Source organism: Toxorhynchites rutilus, chromosome 3 (assembly GCF_029784135.1).
Source record: "Toxorhynchites rutilus septentrionalis strain SRP chromosome 3, ASM2978413v1, whole genome shotgun sequence".
NCBI lineage: Eukaryota > Metazoa > Arthropoda > Insecta > Diptera > Culicidae > Toxorhynchites > Toxorhynchites rutilus.
The window spans coordinates 45,666,189-45,689,266 of NC_073746.1; the positions used below are offsets into that span (position 1 = coordinate 45,666,189).

The window sequence follows — 23,078 nt, forward strand, 5'->3', positions numbered from 1 at the left end:
ATTTTTACCTCTTCCGGTATAGATGAAAATGTGACAACGCTGGTTACGAATTCGCGCGTGAGTATAGGAGGATTGAATACTCGTTCTTTTCAAATACATGTTTTCGTAAGTTCAATTTAAAACTAAATTCTTCCAACTTTTCTTCAAACAAGTATATAGTTATTGCTTCAATGGTACACAGTACACAGACATTAGGATTTGGTTCTACCAGCCCAAAAATAGTACAAAATATAAAAGTATGAAAACATAAGGTATTTGATCAAAAATATTGCAGTTTCTTCAATACACCCTTTAGAAAACTGGGTTCAATTAATAACAGGGAAAAGTTGAATTTCGTTATTTGTTTTGGAGTACCAAAATTATTCTGTTTTGAGGAGGCTGAATAAGATAACTATTACAAATGAATGAAGATGAAGAAAACATATTTTCTGGAGTTTTTTCATTCAATTATACTCTCTTCTTCAAATGAATACTTATAAAGCCTAAAAAATACACAATAGCAATATTACAAATAAGTTCAACTTTCGGTTTGTGACACTGTGCGCGAGTATACGAGTTATGATTTTGCGCGCGAGTACAGGAGAGTTAAATAACGAACCAAGTAACACAGTAACACAACCTTAATACTCGAAATGACGAAAGATTTCCACCATAACTTTTCGTTCGAGCAAGTCGAATATACTCATGGGTACACCATGTTGTCTACATTTCGGCGCATTTTATCGTTCAGTGCAGCCGTTTTGTTCGACTCACATGGCTGGTCAAAGATTGGTAAGTTGTTTTTTAGTCAGACTGATTTTTTTTCTGTTTCTCATTTTTACTTTATTACAAAATACATATGTTCATGATGGTAACAATCGGTTTTCTCCATTATACTAATTCTTATAGCTCTTCCTCTACATTGTCCATCTTAGTTTAAACTAGAGACACCTAAGAAACCTAACTTATCGGAGGATAGAGAAGACATAGTAATCTGTATTTACATAAAAAAAACAATAACATCTCGTTGGTATTTCTAGTTCCCCGTTGCGTTCTTTGCAAACGACGGCCTGTGCACTCTCGCTTTTGAGAAAACTGCATTCTAGGTGCCGCGGTGGGGTCACCTATCTCGTTTGCTTCTATTTTTTTGTGTGTAATCACTTACAGCTTCCTACTAATGGAACAGTTTCACAGAAACATGTTATTAGTGTGTCATCTCACTCAGTTTCATTTCCATATGGTGGGCGATTTATGTTGTATCATGTTGTATAATGATTCGCTTTCAAAATAAGGTGTCTTGTGTGTTGTATTTCAGGATACCACCACCCACGTGTCTTCTCGGCAGAAAATATATCACAATCAGTTTTTTAGGACACTTAGGACTTACTGAAGTGCAGTTTTTTTTTAGGATTGTCACATAATTTTGATAATTACAGAAAAGGAAGCTCAAATATGACAGACTCTTTAAAACAATCATACTTGCGTTTTACACCGAACAAAAATAAATAGTTAAATATTTTACTCTGCGGCTGTCGCTCAAGTTGCCAAATATTGTTTCTTCTACCAGCTTGCCTCAAAGCGTTCTATAAATAGTAATACACCGGGGGGAAACGGGAAATAGAACCGTCCTGTCGGATCAGGGAACCTTCGGCGGTGAAATAAGTGTGACTTAGCGCGTTTCCAATCGTGTTGTTCCCTACGGCGCAATTTGCACGATGTGTGAAATCCAGTCCACGGTATTGGCGACACGATGATAAATACCGGGTTGACCCCGTGAGGCACAGGAGTATCCCGCTGACACGATACCTGAAAGCAATCGAGAGAGCCAGTTAGGTATTCCATCAGAAAATGCGCCAACCACTAACCTATTAGAAACCATCGCCCACTTTTCTCGTGCATCAGTGGGCCACCGGAGTCACCTTGGCAGGAATCCTTGCCGCCACCTCGATAACCGGCGCATAACATCTCGGGATAGATGACTACATTGATTCCGTTCGAGCGATGCCACCTCTCGCAGACTCTGCCAAGAAATGGAATGAGAGAAAAATGATTCCAGGTTTTTTCCGGTTTTGACTAAGAGTTTGCTTGTAGATGACAACTACGCCATCAAATCACACCTATTGTCCAGCACAGGAACGTCAACCGCCTGCAGCGTCTTTGGTCTTAGCCTCGATCCCGGATTGAGGGCTCCCCAGCCAGCCGCCCAGCCGAACTTGCCTAGAAAATCTTCGTTCTTCTCCGGTAGACAGATGGGTGCTGCAGGATGGGTTTCGAGGATGTTTGTTTTGTGTACGTGATAGTATGAGAACAGACCCCGAAGAATTACCGGAAAAAGGAAGTTTTCAGAAATATTCACACCAGTAGAGATGCATTGGAAACGTAATAGTATGGCAACAAAAGTAATAATAAACATAAACATAACAAAATGTGCACTTTGGTGGATTTGAGAGAAGGTTTTTTTGCGTTTGTTTTGGTAGATGAGCGCAATGAGAACAACGTTATGAACAAAACAGCGAAGCTAAGTTGTATGGATATTCCCAGGATGAAACTTTTCGAGATTGAAAACAACAAAGCGAACAGTCGCGTCCTCGTCCGTCGCCCGGCGTGCCTCGCTACACCCCGGGGATGCCAAGGATCGGCGAATATCTTACCAATGTGTGGCATAAAGTGTACGCCGCGTTCCAGCGTGAGAACCGCCACGTCGAAACGGTCTGCCTGCGGGGTGAACTTGAAGTATGGATGGACGTTGATCGAGCGCACCCCAAACGTGTACGCCGGCAGTGGTTCGACGGCCGAGTTGATCACGTAATCCCCGAGGGTCACGTGCACCTGGCGCGGTGTCGCCCGAGCAACACAGTGCCCGGCCGTGACCACGTGGCGCCGTGATATTAGCGAGCCCCCGCATCTGGAAAGCATAGATCTGTGTTTTAGGGAGGATAGTTGTTCCGAGGAAAAGTGGTGCGTGTGTTTCGATAGTGGTCGCGGGATGGGTGGATGACAGATTTGTTCATGTATTTTTTGTTTGTTTTTGATTTGGAAAAGACGGGGGAAGGTTGGATACCAGTCAGATCAGTCCCAATGGTAGCAGTTGGGTGAGGTCGTGATCGGTGGGTCAATTCGTTTGAATAGAGATAAAGAAAAAGTTTGGTGAGTGTGAAAGTCGACTCGATACACCAAATAGAAACAGTCGGAAATCGAAGGGTCGAATAAAAACCAAGTGCCGAATAAACGGTGGTCAGATATAGTGACAATATCATGCAAATCAAGCAAGAAACAGTGGACAGAGATTCGAAAAGTAGAGAAGATTGAATGAGAAGAAAATGAGAAAAAGAGAAAAAAGTTAGTAGATTAGTTTACGGTTAGTATCGGATTAATTAGAGATAATCATTGTCTACAAACTTTAAAGATAAAATGAGATTACGGTGATATTCAAAACTGATTAGGGAGTACCTCACGGGTTCTTACAGTTTACCTGTGGATCTAACCAACATCAATGACGTTCCCAAATTTATTTATGATCCGCAATGTAATAGAAATATTTTTCTTTTTCAATGGTGGAAGTAAGATAGGTGAGGAACATCGTATTATCATTGTACCATTGTTTGGATTGTTATTTTTCCGCTTTCCGTTATCAAATAATATCTTGATTGCATTCGGTTTAGCAATTTCAATCTTCAAAACTAATCAATAATCAGAAAAAAAACATTATGGTGGAATTGGTGCTATTGATGCTTTCCCTTATGAAATAAAGATATTCCAGTCTCGAAAGACACTGTACGATCTTTTCGAATCGAATTAGCGGTAATTAAATACTACTTGTAGGTCTTAAAAATGTGTCTATGAATAAACTTACTGTTCTAAATTTTAAAGGTGAGCAGCACTCAACACAGTGGAATTTTATTCCTGCTACGCGTGGAGGACACTATAAATAAACTGCAACGCGCTAAGCGGCTGCCATAGTAATCATATGAACAAACCAACATCAGTGCATCGGACAAACCATGATCAGAATTGAGGTCATCGAGATGCATTTATTACATGATTTAGATATATAAATTGGTTACAAATGGTATGCAAGCAAGATGTTCACAATATTATAATTCGGAACAGGTCTAAATACGTACCAAATAATAATCTGGTGGTTGATTCAAAGTTAGCTCTAATGAGAAGCGCTTTGACACGAATAGAAGAAAGTGGATTGTTTAAACCTTTAAAACATGTGAATCCGTAAAAATATCCTATAAAACAACTGTGAATCATGAAGAAGACAATGTTATTTATATGTTTGGAAACATTTGAATACCTGATTCGACACAGATGCTAGCATTCAAAAAAGTGAACAAACCAAGTTTAATTTTTAATAATGTTTTCGACTAGACAAACGAAATGCATTTACCCTACTATTTTGACGTAGGACTACATCTTTCATTCCTGTACCGGGGTATAAGTTCAAAATTTGGAAAACAAGAGAGTGACGCTGGAGTGCAAGGTTTAGAACGTTAATACCACTTTCCCGGCTGAACGGAGTGGTATGATAATCATTTAAATACAAAGATAGAATGTCCAAGAGTTATATGATTGTTAATTATTGACCCGAAAACTTGTTCCGATAGCTTTAAAATTACACACAAACGATGTGAATGCACACACTTTCTGGAAATCCATTTAGTTGATGCGGCGATGCGAGATGTGGAAGGTCACGCTCAGGCTTAAGCATTATGCTCACCTTTTCCAATTCCATTTCTCTTCTGCAGTCGGACCGAACGGAGCATTTAGCGAGAAGCGTGGTATCGAATGATAATTCGATACCGATGGGTGCCATTGACTATGGATTTGATAGTGAAGAATTCAAAATGTTTGATATGATGTAGTGGATATTTTTTCACCATATCGAAGTAATCACATTCATGAAAGCAGTGTTATAAAATTATTTGTTTACGAACGCCGCAATCGATCTTCGTTGTTGGGAAGTTTGAATTGTTAGAAGGGGTTCTTATTTTTGATGTGTAATTCCGAGGAGGAATCCATTCCTTCTTGAGTGTTAATAATCCTGCTCCGGATCAACGATGATTCCAATTGTCGGGGTTAGGGGAGGAATCGATTCCGGTATGATAATCAATTTTATCGAAAAATGAAATGCCTCAGATTTAAAATTGGATGCCTGAAAGAACTAACAGTTCCCTCGCATTTCTGGCGCTTCGATGCTTTGTTTCTAACGATCTCACTATGCCTCACTATGGGATTTTTTTTCTGAAGATAATCAGAACAAGAATTAGCTTCAAAATCAGCTTAGCAACGACACGATGAACGCAATTTTTAGATTAAAAGATTTGATTGAATATCGTGACTGCAGATCGAAAGATTTATTGAATGATAGTAATATAGCAATGATAGCAATCTTATTTTAGAAAGACTATGTATAAGTATCATCAAACGCACGATTGATTCGAGGCTTGCGAATGTTAATGTACATTAACAGCAAATGTAGTGTTTGTAGTAAATAAATGTAATATTTCGTAGAAAATGAATGGGTATTTTTTCAAGCTGATGAAACATTTTTCTCTGCAACATAAATTTTCGATGGAATCTGTACCATTGCACAATGTTCCAGGAGATGCATTTAAGTGGAAATTAGCATTGAGAGCTCGACAGTTATTCTCTAGACAACAACTGTCTTCGACAAAGTTGTTACATATGATAGAGCGCTCATTTTATCAAAAATAGGGTGACCAAAATTGTCGATGAAATAGAAATTATAACTTTCTTATCTTTATAGATAGAGGTAAACATAGTTCGACAATGTTATACTTCCTGTTATTTGAGACATCTTTGTGGAACAAAGTTTTTTTCTATCTCTTGAAATAACCGATATAGCGATTTTTTCTAGGTTGCGTTAGGGTCACCATGAAAAAAAACTGTTTTGCTGTTCTTACTTTTATATCATTCAAAATATAAATGAGTAAAAATGATAATATAAAAAGTATATGTCTATGTTTTTGATTTTATCATTTTTCTATTTATCCTATTTACACGTGTTAAACGGTGGTATCGATAGCGTCCTGCAGAACGACGGAGGGAAATGGAAATTTCCTCAAAGAGATTGTGGATTGGACCTTGAAATACGAATGACTGCAATACAACTCAACATATATGGGAATTGATATGAAGAGCTAAGATTCTAGACTATCTTCTGGAAAAACCGAGACTTTTCAACGATTTTTTTTATAAATCGATATAGCTTGAATACGGAAACACCTAAAAAAAATCCATGAGTAAAAAAAAACATTTTGTTGCTAGAAAAAAAACTTTTTTCCTTACATATGCCCATTTTGAGGTTGTATGGACGAATTGCAGCCAAGTAGATTCTTCTTATTTTTTAGTTCCATTTCTGATGTGACCATTTTTATCAAATCGTAGCCTAATCTTTATAGTGTTAGTTTTTAGTTGTATATTCATTAGATATATTTTTAAAACTAAATTCATAAATTCCAGAATGCAATCAAGACTAATTCTGGAGAAATGGAATATGCAAAATACTCGATTTGCCGTTATCTCCACATCCACAAAGTTTGAATAATTGATGAGTACTGCCAACCCCGATTTCATAGGGATAGAGAGATAGAAATTCGTTCGCTGGAAAAATTATTGTTAACGTTGAAACTATTTCATAAAATGTTTCAAGTTTTCTGATTTGGCACCCTTGATAAAAAACGAAGTCCTACTTTAAATATTACGATCACCCACCCTATAATACTTAATCACTACGAAAAACAAACGATTAGTCTGTCGAAAAACATAATAATTACTTGTTAGTGTATCAGCAGGAAATATAAATTACCTACGATGTTAGTGAGTTAAGCGAAAAGTTATAATCATTATTCTACGATCTCGGAATACGCAAAGTATTATACAGAAATGTGTACAGAAGTTCTGTAAGAAAATGAAATTAAAGTTCAACTGCCCGAAGAATAATCACGTCCATCACGGTCGGTCCGGTGGAATCACTGCTTCTGGATTCGTTTCACCGTAGTCCCAAACATTGAGTCACTAGATTCTCGCTAGAGACAGAAAAGTCACCTAACACGTAAACTAGATCCGAACAACGAGCATTCGTCAACTTGCTGGATAAGACCTATTCACTTGTTTCCGAGCAGTTACTAGCAATCGCCCCATCCATGAATGAGCTTCTGCGGGTTCGAGTAGTTCGTAATCGGTTCATGTCCTTGTGTTTGGGCTTAAGTCTTTTGTTTTTCTTTTCTATTCGATGCCCTCTGAGAAGTGTGTGTTTTTACCACGGTTCCGCGGCAGCTTTTCCCACGTTACCTCGATGAGCCTATTCGTATATAGGCTTGCCAGGGGAACGAACCGAAACCGGCATCGTCACCGCCGACAATCCGTCGCTGAGCCGTCTGCTTCGCTAGCGAGATGCCGCAGCCTGGAAGAATAGAGAGCAGGATTAGATTCAGAAAAGCTGCAGAATAGTGAATCTTTTCTTTCCATGTTCCGATGTTAATTAAAATGAAAACAACACTCAAGCGAGGGTAAGCGTGGACACACAAACGGTGAGATGAGAGTTAACACAGTGACTATGGTGGTAAAATCGGATGGAATGAATGTTATGGATGAGCGTGGGTTAAATGACTGTGGTGCTCCATAGATAACTAAGTCAATTTGGTTGCGATTCGAAATGTTGTTCAAGAATTTCGGTGTTGAAGATGAAATTGAAGGATATGGATATCTACACATCGACACTGTACATTTTCGACACACTTCGGAAATATAAAACTAGAAATACGAGCATCATACGTACCATGCGACCGATCCGTTATTTATTAGGTTTCACGTAAAACTCTGAGCTCTAACATTTTAACATAAATATATTCAATACATCAAGATAGTGACCACCAATCAATCTCTAAACTTTAAGTAATTGGTGTTTGACAAGCTGACAATCATCTAGAACCAAATTGACTTAAACCTATGAACAAACGTAAATGTTTGTGGTGCAGGATGACAGCAAGTACGGATCAACAAATCTTCCAAATTAGCAACAGCTGAAAACATAGTTTCGTTTTAGTCTAAATACCATAACTTCAACGATGTTTTTAGTAAAACTGTGTAAGTGTGTGGTGTAGTATTATATGTATGTAGGGGCGGTTCGGTCTTCTAGAATTTTTTTGAAGATGTATTTAGTTTCCGAGAAGATTAGATTTTCTTCAGTTTGTTGGGGAAAGAGTTATTTTCAGTAACAGAAATAGTAAGTAATAGCAAAAGTAACATCAGACAACATCTGTTTTTGAGTAAATTTAAAGCAGTAATTATGAAAATGACAATTACTATTAGGTACGATTGATTGTATCTTATAGACATGTAGAATCCATGTATAATGTAATGATATTTGAAGAAAATTTACTTATTTGCTTAACTAATACCATGAGACTGTCTACGAATCAAAAATATATAATTTGTTTTTGTTTTCCAAAGATCATGGGTCAATTGCTACTGCGTAGCATTCTCAAGCGAATTAGGCATTTTTTTATGAAAAATCGCTGTTTAGAAACTCATAACAAATCGAAAAAATGAGATATCGAAAATCGGCTATGCAACGCTTTAGATAATTCATTTTTACGTGCTGATAAAGGGTGTGTCACATCAAATTGCATCACGGAAAAAACGTTGTAGAAATTCAATTTTTAGGAATTATATCTTCAGCTTTCGCTTATAATCCGATAAGAGTGTATAGATCACGTTGGCCATGCTTCACTGTCAATTTTTCGTAAAAGTTGACGGCGCCAGTGGTTGTATGGTTAGCGTAACAGCCTCACAATCCGATCGGCCTGGGTTCAATCCCAGCTGGCGTCGTTGGGATTTTCTGAGGCGAAAAATCTCTGGTTACGTCTTCCTTCGGAGCGGAAGTAAAAGAAGTTGGCCCGGCTCATGAGTTGTTGAGTCTGATAGGTAGGAACAGGTGGAGTCGCCTCCCTGATGTCGGTGATTGGCACTAAAGTGGCGGAAATAGGCCGACGAAAAATAAGCGAAGATAAAAAAAAAAAAAAAAATTTTTCGTAAATTTGGAAAAATGTCGTCGAACGAAAAAGAGCGTCGAAAATTAATCCTGCGCACTCATTTCGAGAATCCGGAGTTGTCACATCGGGACATCGGTAAGATGCTGGGAATCGTCCAATCCACGGTCAGCAGAGTACAAAAACGATACTTCGAGAACCTAACCATCGACCGGAAGGTGAAGAACGGCAAAAATGGATGCTCACAAGCTGAATTTGTCAAGTTCATTCGTCCAGCGGACCAAGCAGCGGGAGCGCCTGCGTACATACAAGGTTCAGAAGGCTCCTAACCACGACGAAAGGAAAAACATGGTGGGGAAGACGCGAGCCCGGAAGCTGTACACCGAAATACTGACGAGGCCGCATTGCCTGGTAATGGACGACGAAACCTACGTCAAAGCGGACTTTCGTCAGCTGCCGGGCCTGTTGTTCTTCTCCGCAGAGGACAAATTCAGCGTTCCGGAGGAGATTCGCAAGCAGAAACTATCCAAGTTTGCCAAAAAGTACATGGTGTGGCAAGCGATCTGCTCTTGCGGAAAGCGGAGCGCCCCCTTCGTGAAGACCGGCAAGGTAAACGGGCAGGTTTACCTTAAGGAGTGCCTACAGAAGCGCTTACTACCACTATTGAAGCAGCACGAGGGCCGACCATCTTCTGGCCGGATCTCGCTTCGTGCCACTATTCAAAGGACGTGTTGGAGTGGTACGAAGCCAACGGGGTCACCTTCGTGCCAAAGGAAATGTACCCGCCCAACGCGCCGGAGCTTCGCCCAATAGGGAAATATTGGGCGATTATGAAGCAGGCCCTCCGGAAGAACCCAAAAGTTGTCAAATCGGAGGCGGACTTCAAGAGAAAATGGATTTCTGTTCAAAAAAAACTACAACCTTACGTTGTACAGAACCTTATGGACGGGGTAAAGAGGAAGGTGCGAGCATACGGGCTTGGGCTCGAAGTATGAATAAAAAGAAAATGCCAAAAGTTGTTTAATAGTTTTTATTTTACTGTCTAAAATTTTCAAAAGGATCGGTCTACTGGGCGAATTTCTACAGCGTTTTTTCCGTGATGCAAATTGATGTGACACACCCTTTAGGAAATTTCAGTCAAATCGGTCGAGTAAATCCTGAGTAAAAAAACATTGTTTCGAGAAAAACGCATTTAAACATACTTACAGCAATACTATATCCCTTGAGGTTACTTCATACTTTTGATTGTAACTTTCCAACGAAATCAAATGTCAAAAAATTAAAACAACTTTTTTTTTTCGTTATCACATCCACGTTTTCTTGCCAAGCGCACGTTCATGGGTCCAATCGCAGAACTGTTCATTGATTTATCTTCTGATCTACCTTTCAAAATTATTTTTTACTATAAAAATTTAGTATTTCTACCAAAACTCGACATTATAATGTCAGATTATTTTCAGACACAATTATGCAGAAATTTGTGTTTCATTTGTATGGGAGCACCCCTTTAGAAAGAGGGAGGAGTGTAAATATAAAAACATAAAAACATTTATTGCACCATAAAACCTCCATATGTCAAATTTGGATCCATTTGCGTGATTAGTTCTTGAGTTATGCAGAAATTTGTGTTTCATTTCTATGGCTTTCTCATATCACGACCTTATCCTAATGTGCAATTGCAAATGAAATCAAACTAAAAATTCAGATATTAAAAACTTGTATTTTTAATTCGCACAAAAGTTTGTATTCCATTTGGGTTGGAGGAAAAATAGCATTATAGCATAGTATTTGGGAATTTTTTGACTCAAGTATAACTTTTGAAAAGGGCGTATCGATTTTAATAAGAGAAATCTTTGATAATTTATATCTCAAAAACTATGAGTCGTACCGAAATAGGGTCTTAGAAAGAATTATAGAATATTGATGTTCAATCGTGAAAAAAATATACACTGAGAAAAAACTCAGTACCCTTTTTTTTATTCACAAAAAAAACTTTGATTTGCAATATCTAAAATATATATTTTTATTTTTTTCTATAATTTTTTCTTATAAAATAGAAGTAATATGGAACATTTAAACAATTAGTCCAAGATGGTAAAACTATTTTTAGCGATTGTGGAACAGATTTTAGATTTTGTGGAACATCGAATTTTTATGAATTTTCGAACTTCGAATATCTGTATGTTAATAGTAATTTTTAGCCACAAATTATGAATCCTGATGTGATTAAAAATAAAAAATCTCATAATCAATCTCCTTCTAAATGCAGCCATTCTCGAGATATTTGAAAAAACATTTCTAATGTGTTGTCTTTCTAAATTTTAATTTTATTTTAAATTTATACAAGTTACCAACGGATCCACCAGCATAACCCCAGTTGGCAACGATACCGAACCATCGTCAAACATCATACATTCATTAGTTGGACCACGTCAGCAACTTTATTGACACTGGAACAACGGGCATTACCCTCAAGCAGCATCAACAGAATTCCACCGATGGACAACAGCGTTAACTGGGTCACGCAAATCAGCAATAAACATCCGGAAAACGACAACGACCGCGGACGACCCTTGGACTGGCATCAACAGATATAATGTTGATAGGTCAGCAGATTCATTTAGGAAGTGTAGGGTAGAATTAAGTATCAGAAAATAAAGACAATTATTGGTCTGAAAGTTGAACGGTGTAGTTCGTTTTCAATTTAAAAAACTCGGCCGAAGTCCGCGATCCGTTAACTTATATGTATTTTAATTTTTTTTTCTATTTTTTCATGTAGAATATATATCATTAATGTAGAATATATCTTAATGATACAGATGATTATTGGACGTATTATATAATAAAGTTTTAAATTTAATTGAATAATACTTTCGAAAATTTCAGTTTGTTTTCATTGACAGGTCTGATATATTTCACTCCGGTTATTAATTTGCCTCCAGATGACGGTACCCTATTTAGCATAATCCTAATACTTCCGTTCGAAGACCGATAATATGTTCTTGATACAGAATCTTCACATTGTCTGTAAAGCAATGAAGCAATATTCCAAAAGTGACAAATAAAATTTTAATGCTTTATTTAGGGGTTTTTTCCCCCAAAATTCTTAATAAACCTAATGTTTTGATCAACCAGATTAATCTTCTCTGCTCTACCATTCATCACTTGACACCACACTGCCATATATTATCCGTTCTTGTAGGGTCACTCAAACTCTTAGAAAACCACTAAACTAGATTTGTTTTATGTGACTTCTGAAATGGTATTCCATTTAACTTACAGGATAGTGTGTGGTCACTGTTGTGGGGATAGTTTCAATTATTTGTATTATTTGTATTTCTAATGGAAATTACATATTATAGCTGGACATTACCACTACGCTTCCGAAATTGGGTATTTTGATACCAAATCAAAAAACTCGAAAATTCTAAGAAACGTAAAAAACTCGAATGGAGTATCATGTTTTGTTCCGTATGTCGATACCCAAAATCGAAACATGAAATAAAATCAATAGTTGAACCGGATTATTATTAAAGGCGTTCGATTAATGGTCATAAATAGCGAAACTAAATGAAAACTCGTTTGGTAGAAAAAAATTTTGTTGGTTCAATTCTTCATTCACGAAGTGTTTGAGGTGTGAAACAATTCGACAGACAGTAGCCTTTCATCTTCAATCTTCCTCAAGATTCCCGGAACCCTAGCCATCATGGTGTGGATCTTGTGGTCCACTTTTTTTTGGCAAATTTGATGATACAGGATTTGAGTTGTTAGGCTGTGGTATGGCCCAATACAATTCGACTGGCCGTGCGTTTTCGTATTTTTACGCCATTCTCAATCATTTCGAAATAAAAATTCGTAGAATATTGAAATTTATTTTCTGTATCGAAAGTTTGATATTTTTTAGAATTTTCAGACCCACCACTGCATTAGTTAATATTAAAAGGGTTACGTTTTACTTTTTTGAATTCCCGAAAAAAATTACATATATGAAAAAACGTAGGAACGCATTTAAATACACATTGATGCAGTACTAGATCTCAAAATAAAAAAAATGTTTCAAAATTCAAAATTCTTTTACTAATTCAATTTCCTTCTCCGTATAGTATTTTATTTACCTCGAAGTTATTATAATGGCGTTAAAAAAATAAGTCCTATGGTTAACCATACAGAGATTTAAAAAATGGCATAATTTCTTATATGGTACCCTATACAATATTTTCCATAGTACTGGTGTTTTGGTTTGGGGGTACTTTTTACTTATATACCCAGTCAGGCCCATTCACTCGGAATTAAAGGCTTCTCTTTATTTTTCTAACTTAGAATTATGTACTGCGTAGTAATGAAGGAGCTTCCAATATCCTACATAAATGAATTATTGAATGAATAAAACCTACTGCTGGGAGTTTATTCTGGATTCTAATATAGAATATACTAGTTCTACGACAAACAAACACAAATCTTCGAACGTTTCAACAAAAGTGTACTTAATAATGAATTAGTTTTCAACAGCCGTGTTCTTTCTTCCGATTACCGACTACTACGAGGGTCACTATGACCTTTTGAATTGGTGACCACAACGACGATTAGCGACAACTCTTTTGGAGAAAATCTGACTGTCCAATAAAAATATTCGAATCGTTTGACCATAAGATTATTGAGAACATTTAGTTATTCGAGCACAGTGTATATGGTTTACAGTTATATTGAAGTTTTATTCTGTGTCTTCACAAAAATTAAAAATTACATTGGCAAATACTTCCACTGGCTTCGGCATCTTCAATGAAAATTCCAGTGCCTCTTTCAAACTCAAAGATCCTTGTTCCGTGTATGTCGCTGAACTGGGTGCGATATACTACGCACTGGGGATCATTGAAACATTGCCCATCGACCACTATTTTATTTTTCAGACAGTCTCAGCTCAATAGAGGCAATCCGCTCAATGAAGGTTAATAAACGCTCATCTTATTTCCTAACTAGAATAAGACAACTATTGAGTGTTTTGGTCGAAAAATTATTCAAGATTACCTTAGCATGGGTTCCCTCTCATTGTTCGATTCCGGGGAATGAGAAAGCGGACTCGCTAGCTAAGGTGGCACACTTTTTGAAAGGCAAATTACTTATAATGAATTTTTCCACATTCCTCGTCAGTACACGCTCGTAAGTTGGCAGCGCATGTGGAGTGGAGATGAGTTCGGTCGTTGGTTACACACGATTCGACGAGTGCATGGTTCAAGGGATTGAATGTAGGTCGTGATTTCATTCGCGTGATATCTCGGCTTATGTCCAATCACTACAACCTAAACGCGCTTCTCTATCGCATTGGGCTCGCAGCAAACAATCTTTGTGATTATGGCGATGGCTACCACGACATCGAGCATGTTGTCTGGTTGTGTATCCGGTTCCATACTGCTCGCTCTCAGCTCTCTAGAGCACTGAGAGCATAAGGCAGACAATCGGAGATCCCCGTCCGGGATATCTTAGGTAGCCGTGATCCTGATCTTCTGCTTCATCTATACCTGTTCCTCAGGAACGCCGATGTCAACGTTTAATGATGTTTCCTTCGTTGTGTCCCCGTTTTAAATCCCTCCTATCCGATCGATAAACTTTTACTTAGTCGCGGCAATACATACACACACTCTTTACTGATACACGGGCCAAAGGTTGTGCAGTCCACTGATCATTCAACAAGAGCCCAAGGTTGTACCGCTCATGACAACTCTACATGAACTGATGATTGCGCCGGTTAGTGACCATTCTATCCTGGATTCCTCGAGTCGAGAAAGACGCACCACGCTAGATATGAGGTACAGACTAGGGGGGCGTTGCTGATTAATGGTCAGCTGCATCTCAATAGGAAGTATCCCGTGTCGGGCACACGTACAGAGCATTGGAGACAGCAACATCCGAATTACGAAAACATTTGTAATACTAACCTCGATCCAACCGCGAGTAATCGGTTACATATTACTAACATAGATAATAAGAAAAATTGTCAAAGTATTGAACTCCCGGCCCCGTGAGGCAAACGCCATATGAGCCTTGATAAAAATATATATTTTGGAAAAAAAAAATTGGCAAATACTATTTTAAAATATGAAAGTCGGAGACTCACTATAGTCTCCCTCGCAAATGTTCTTTTGTCTTGGCTATCAGTTGGAATTTTAATATCACAAGGACGGATAGCAATTTGAAAAAAACCTTCAATGTAATTGACACTTAGTTAACGAGTTAAATTAATCAATAATAGAATACCACAAAACTAATCATATAGAGTTTAAAATAAGACTCGACTTCCTAAAGGGTAAAAGTGAGAAAGATTTTTACGATGTTATTGAAGAAAAACTAATCTTGGGGGACCTAAATTATTTATATACTGTGTAACCCGGTTTATCTGCGAGTTTATCTATATTAATTCAATGCTCTTTCCCGGAATTTATCAGTGAGTGGTAGACTTTTGCCCTTTTGTTTTGGTCATGGCTTTCATAATAAAAAAATTAAAGAAATTCCCCCAATCAGGTTTTATTCACTGAGATGTTGAGAGCAAAAGTTCAATGTGTATTGTTTGCAATGCGCGAGTTTAATCATGAAATGCGCCAACGTAACAAAAAGAGCAAAAAACAGCACGCCCACAAAAAAAAACAAATCCAGTCGTACTCGTACTTTTAAAATAAGAGTTCTTAACAATATGAAGAAAACTTCGGTCCGTATATTATTAAAAATCCCCAATACAAACGCTTTTCTTCTGCATTCAACAGTTGTTTAGAAGGTCAACACTCGATCTTAAGGTTCAGGAAACACAGAACCGCGAGGAAATTACGATATTAACAAGATATTAACATGAACTCAAATGTTAACAAAACAACATCTCATTTACTCGACTGTTACAACACTAAAAAGTCGATTTAATGCGTCGCCGGCGGCCAGGATCCAGAATCAAGTGGACAACAATTTTCGTCGCAGTCAACCCGTTGATGCATTAAAAAGTCGTGTTCTTGAACTGTTTTAGGCGGAATAGAAAAAAAAAACTTTTAAAAGAGGTTCCAATGCCGTCAAAGTACACATTTAATCATGAGGGAGAATGTTTCGAAAAACAGAAAAATATATATTCAGTGACATATAGAGACCCTCATAGTTACAGCACATCTAGAAACTCACATCTATAACATCGAGTAATTCGCGTAAAACAGAACAATTTGATAGTAAATGAATATGCGATACAGTGAATAGTTTTTCATCATTGTCGATCTAAATATATTTGGTTTTGATATTGTTAAATACACTATTTTTGAGACTTCTTTATGTACAAATTTCTGTAAGGCCATGCGTTGTCTAGTTCTAATTTTGATAAGAGGTAGGAAGAGGTAGGCTTAGAAATAAAATAGTAATATCTAATAGAGTATCCCTACGAAAAGATAATTTTCTTCTCCACTTTGGCCCACTGTGTCAGTGTGTGTGTGTGTTGTGTACGGCAAAAGGATATAAAGTGTGGTAGTGTACGTGTGTTTAGTTTGTTTTAAATTTCAACAAATTTCGATACACGAGATGATTGATGGTTGTGGCTCACTCACTGGGATCGTTCTGTATCGGACCGTAGTCGGAATTTGGAAGATTTGTTAGATCAATCGTGTTGCCGGGATCGATGGCGATGTTGGCCGATTTGGCCGTCCGATGGCAGCAGCCCTTCAGCAGTCCGCCGCAAGTGCCCTGCAGCAGCCCACCGGACATCCAGCACAGCAGGAAAAACTCGCAGGTCCCGCCCTCGTGTTGGCACTGCAGTTCCGATCTGTGGCCACCGTTCGCAGCGGTGCTGCCGCCGCCGCCGTTACCACCTTCACCACCAACTGGAGTTTGATTCGCATAGAGTTTTGCTTTAGTTCTAGATGCTGGGTTATGATAGACACGGTTTGGCGGATAGCTCGCTGTGGTATGCGGTATTGAAAGTGGGTTGGAATAATGGTTTTTATATGGGATTATAGAGGGTCTAGAGAGTGGGGTACCAACTAAAAATCAGATCACGGGATATAGAGAATAAGAGTTTTAATGATTATTGAGAGTATATAGATCGGAATCGAACAAAATATGTACAGTTTGGAAGCGTAATCCCCCGGATACTATGTAATTGCGTTAGATATCGTCAGTGAAAGCGATAATGTACAATCAGTATTTTTAATAACATTCATGCAGCTTGTTGTTATCACATATGATATTCATAGAACTGTATTTAAGTACAACGATTCGATAGAATTGCACAATACTGGAAAACCTGTTTTTTTTCGGTTGCTTTTTGTGTGATTTCTCATTTGTTTGACTGTTTAGGTGCGATATTATTATTTATGCGATTAGTTTGTGTGATTCAAGACCCGATGTCAAAATAAAATCGCACAAACGAGGAATCACGCGGAAGGGGACCGCACAAAAACAGGTTTGCCTGTAGTTTGTTCGAGACTATTTGGATTTTTTTTCCAAATTTTGAAGCATGCCAGTCGCTAGATTATATGTTTTTTTGGTAACAGATTATTGACATTGCATCAGCATGGACTGAACCATTGTTTTTTTGACGTAGAACTGCGTCTTTCAGGAAGGTTGCCAAATCAGAAAAAGGGCACGTTTTTATGAAATAAAGCTAAATCAACTCGTATTTCGAATGCTTATGAATCGAACATTTCATAACAGATCGGAAAGATGTTTACATCAATTGATAGGAAATATTTCTACGTGTCTATCAAAATTAATAAAATGTTATTTTTCATGAGATGAACAATTGAATAACTGTATAATGTCAAGCGTTATCTAAACGCCCTAACTGCCATGTTTTGATTCGCCCGATTTACGGATTCCCCAACACAGACTTCAAAATCGATGGTCCCGTGGAAATCCGCTTTGCAAATATACATGCAAGTCGGGGGTATTTGTGTTCCCACCGAGCTGTGTTTCCCTAACACGGACTTCAAAATCAATTGGGCTGGGGGAATCCGCTTTGTCAAAATATGCAAGTTGGGGGTATTTTTTCGCACTGAACTGTGTGAGTTGTGTGCCTGGGTGAACCCACTTTGCAAATACAAGCAAGTCGGGGGTATTTTTTGGTGTTGAGTACATTTATACTCGCTTTTCGTTGTGCAGACCGGAATATGTTTCCCTAAAACGTACTTTTAAACTGAGAAGCCTGGGAAAGTCATCATTTCAGATACTAGGGCACTGATCACGATCGTCACTTCACGGTGAAAACGGAATGAATCGTATGCAATTTGTATGCATTTAATTTCGTTTTCACTGTGAAGTGACGTTCGTGATTAGGCCCTAGAGGTGAATCAACTTTCGCGGTTCGAGAACTACGTAAACATGAGATGTGCAATAATTCCATACGGAAATGTAAAATACAATGATCGTTTGATAATTCTTCCGTTCACATATTTTGGTAGTCCATATAAAACGTAAAAGAACGTTCATAAAATTTATTTGTAACAAAGAATATAATCTATTACAAAAATGTCGATGCATTCTAAAATAATATTCGAAGTGGTAAACAAGTGGAGTGCATAATATAATTGGGTAGTCGTGTCCTAGACACAACCCCTTACATTTTTTTCTTGTAAAACGGCAGCTCACGACGCGAAATCATATAACTTGAAAGATTAAACTTTTTCAATAACTTCTTCTATCAATTAATTCAAAATTACTTCATGAAACAACAAAATTTCTACCAAGTATTTTTTCTAGCAGGTAGTTCCATTCATTTTTCAGGCGTAAGTATGTTGTTTTACTGCCATAACCATAGAGCATGTGGGTTTCAAATGTGACATCCTCAACTATTTAGACTACACCATGAAACATCGTTAAACGGCAAATTTTGAACAAAATATGAATCTCCATTTACTGACAGTCAGTATATCGTTTTTGTGATCCATGCTTCATAATAATATACTTCATCTGTCAAACAATTTGTGGTCACGCTTCCTTCATAAAATTACATCATTCCGTGAACCAATAAGGAAAAGAAGCGAACACACAAAACGGAACGGACTGAGCGTGGTCGTAACATGCATTTAATTGACTCACTTATTAGCATCATTACCATCTCTGCCCGTTTCCCCATTCTATGGCGACATTATTATAACTCATAATCGAACTGAGCCAGAGTCGATAAGTGGAAGAAGCAACATAAGCGACTGTCCTCATAAATGTTGATAAATATGCACCCATACATAAGTGCCAACAATAAACACAAACACACAGGCTCGCTAGATGTTTGGCTTCTTTCCTTCCCATATCACCAAGCCTTGATCCGGTATCACCTTGGCCACAAATATTACGTAAACTTTCTTTCACCGAGCCCTAACATAGATAGCAGTGTTTATTGGCGACCGAGGCGGTGGAGGAACTCTCACTTTCATTTGGCCTTTTTGCCGATATTTATGGCCTCTCTTCCTTTCATCTGCCAATGTGACGAAGTTGCATGCAGTTTCCAACCGCAATGCAACCCCATTCGCCCTCTTCACGAAACTACCCCACAATTCGAGAAGGCAATTCGTTAAGTGACCGGCTAGCAACCGGTTCTCCGAAGTTCCTGACACCAACAACCCGCTCAGCATGCGGCTCCACACACCGGCCGAACGTGATCGAAGCGCGGGATCATGCCGCAGCGTGTACTGCACCTCCTTAAAAGGTGTCCCCCTCCGGAGGGGGGAACGGTTCGCGACCACCACATCTCACTATCAAACGGCTGGCTGGATCGTGTTTCGTAGTAAAAGCACTGTCTGCCTGTGCTTATGTGTTTATTTTCCACTTTCTTATGGTAAGTGGATATGATGTAAAGCGTTAACCTGCCGGGTTGCTCTTGGCAAGCGGCAGCATATCCAACGATGGTCACGATCCGGCTGGTAGTAGTACCGGCGGTGCAGCGACGGTTTCCGAACAAGTGCGTGGCGATTATGAAATCTATTACGTTTAGGAAAAAAAAAGCATAATTTATCGTGATAAATTAGCAAGATTAACGACTCGGAAATGTAAGAGAAACATTTTGTTGCCTGTTTTTCGGTGCCGATCCTGATAAATGCTCCCTTGTGGTAAATATGCGATTCATGTTCATATGACTGGTCGTGTAATTTGGAAAGGAAGTCGATTCAATGTGTTATAATTCCGAGCTTTGTAGGTCAAGGAATAATTATGAAAATAAAAAAAAAACTTTTCAATTTCATGCCCACATCAACATAGTTCAAAATTTAAAACTTTTGTAAATAGGCAGAATAATTAGAATGTTTACATTCATATAAGTACATTATGTTGCCACCTCCCTCCTTTGTCAGTCAGCATGTTCGAATTCTCTTGCTCTTCTCTTGTGCAGCAAAACTGTTTCAGGCTCAGATAGAGTCAGATTCAGGAAGTTGAAAAATCTACTTGATAATACAAGGATCGTTTGTTGAAAATTTTCGATACTTCTCTTGAGACAATTGTTCCGCATGAGTGGCGACAAGAGAATGTTATAACCATGCAGAAACCGAGTAAACTTGCTTCTGTTTTCAATTCTTTCAGATTAATTCCAATGCTTTTTTTTTGTATTGTAGTGATTTTCAACACATTTTGGCTGGTTCGTCACTTTTAACTTCCTTTTTGGAAGAATGTCGCTAGTGAGAATTGAACTCGTGACCTTGAGCGTGAGAGGTACGGATGTTACCACTACGCCAGATCGCCTCCACAATTCCAATGCTCTCCTGCATCTGAAAATTACTAGAGAAAATATTTCTCCGTCGTTTGGTCAGTTGGATTCAATACAACGATCTTCTTTCACCGTCATAGGTTGAATGCGTTGATGCAAAGGAACAAATGATTGCATTGCGTTGCGCACACCAGAAGTTGGGATAACCTTGTACAGTGAGCAACAATTGGCATCATTGTTCATAGATATCAAACAAACATTGCTTTGGAATTATGTCTGAGAAACTTCATTTCAATGAGTTTAAAAAAAATTTCTTTCCAACATAATGCCCGGAAAACCTATGATATTTTTCCATGATTCTTCATCAGTTTCGCGGATTAGCTCTATGAGTTTTTCTCAAGGTTCATGTATTAGTAAAAGTTGGTCGATGAACTGTGTTTAAACGGTTTTATTTAGCTTGCCCTATTTGTATGTTTGTAACATGTCTGTAGCGCTGTTCCACATTATTAGAAATTTGACCCCCTTCCTGTTGCCCGATTGATCTGAAATTTGGAATACATCTATATCTCTGCAGACTGCGTATTTCATGATCCTGAAAATCCAAGATGGCGGCCGCTACAAAATTGCGAATTACATATTTTCTCAGAACCTCATCAATAAGGGTTTTTCCAAAACCTCATCAATATGGGTATCAAATGAAAGGGCTTGACTAGTAAAATACAGTTGTTTATGAAAAATGCAAATCCAAAACGACCTCCACTCGATTATATACAGTTTCTGATAGATTTTCACTGTGTATAATCAAATCCTGTATATAATCGAGTCAAAAAAATATTTTTTTATTCGTTTTTTCTGCGTGCATTTTTGGTTTTTTTTTTGACAGAGTTATTGAACTTTTTTTTTTGTTTCGGACTTTGATGCCTCCAACTGGCTCTACATTACAAAGTACGATACGGAATACAATGCTGTTGTTTTCATTTGAAAGATGAGAAAATTTAGTACAATATAAAGTAGTTGAACATCTAAATTAGTGGATTTTAATAACATTTTGGAAGTGAAAAACTTAAAAGTTAATAATTATTAATGCGTTATTATTAATTTTATCCTAAAAAATTATATTAAACTAGACTGTTTCTATCAATTAAATTGAAGCTCTCTAACCGACCTGAAATTTGTTCTTTGTCACCCAATTTCTATATTTCTATTTTTTCTATCTTTCTTAATTTGGCTGCAATATCGATATAAACAATTCTTGGTTAAATTTCGAGCAAAATCTTCAAAAATCACGATTTTTACCCTACTGTACATGTAATAGCCACTTAAATTACACCTTATATAGTCGAATCACATATAATCGAGACCAATATAATATATATATATATATATATATATATATATATATATATATATATATATATATATATATATATATATATATATATATATATATATATATATATATATATATTCATAACTCCATCAATATGGGTATAAAATAAAAGGGCTTGAATTAGTAGATCACATTTATTTATAAAACAAATGCAAATCCAAAATGGCTACCACACCAAAAAGGCGCTATGTATATATTTTTATACAAACTTCTTCAATATGAGCATCAAGTGAAAGGGCTTGACTAGTAGAACATAGTTATTTATAAAAAATTCAAATCCAAGAAAACCAGAAAACCTCATCAACATGGGTATCAAATGAAAGTGCTATTAGAGTGAAGTAGATCATGAAAAATACAAATCCAAGATGGCCGCAGTTCCCAAATAACCAATAACTTTTTTAAATAGTTTCATTCAGCTTAACTTGTTTGTATGTCTGTGGGGTAGGTACCATGTATTTTTTCAATCTCCTCAATGGCGGTATCGAATGAAATGATGCGACTAATAGAATACAGTACATCATTAATATATTCCGAGGAAAATTAGGTAAGAGATAAATTTTTTTTAAAAAGTTGAATGGTTTTATTATAGGTAAATATGCTAATGATACAAATAATGTACTAAAAACTAGAAAATAAAATGTGTAAAAAAATGTTTTAAATTAAACGGTTTCTTTGTGATTAAACATAATAATAATAATACAGATAATGTACTAAAAGCTAGAAAATAATTAGGCAACGTGCTCTCGTCGGTGAACAGGATTACCGGATTTTTTCACTTGAGGAAGTTCAAGATTTTCCTACATCACTCGACTCGTAGCTCCCGGATGCAGTTGGTAATCATTTGAGTTTTTTTCCGTGCCCTTGATTTCGTCTCGCAATCTTTCTTTACGATCTTCGGTTCCTTCGTGGATAGTTGTTTTTTTTTCTCGGTCTTATACCCTTTTCATGGTCCACTGGGATACTTCTACGATGATTGAAATTTGAGTGTTGCTCTAGGCTGCATGCAGTTCCCACATTCAATGATTCTAGTTCT

At 37.4% G+C, this 23,078-nt stretch overlaps 1 protein-coding gene across 3 annotated transcripts in view; it reads right to left on the reverse strand.

The window, feature by feature from the left end:
* Positions 1–784: 784 nt before the first annotated feature.
* Positions 785–23,078, reverse strand: part of LOC129779048 (uncharacterized) — a 130,275-nt gene continuing 107,981 nt past the window's right edge. The window contains exons 4-9 of one of the 3 annotated variants that reach the window (XM_055786302.1): positions 16,571–16,843; positions 7,303–7,414; positions 2,631–2,884; positions 2,097–2,235; positions 1,845–1,999; positions 785–1,785 (exon numbers count right to left, since the gene is read on the reverse strand). In XM_055786302.1, coding sequence (XP_055642277.1) covers positions 1,676–1,785; positions 1,845–1,999; positions 2,097–2,235; positions 2,631–2,884; positions 7,303–7,414; positions 16,571–16,843 — 1,043 coding nt within the window. In that variant the 3' untranslated portion in view covers positions 785–1,675. Of the gene's footprint in view, positions 1,786–1,844; positions 2,000–2,096; positions 2,236–2,630; positions 2,885–7,302; positions 7,415–16,570; positions 17,003–23,078 lie in introns of all 3 variants that reach the window. The other 2 variants (XM_055786301.1, XM_055786303.1) reach the window with 2 other exon arrangements.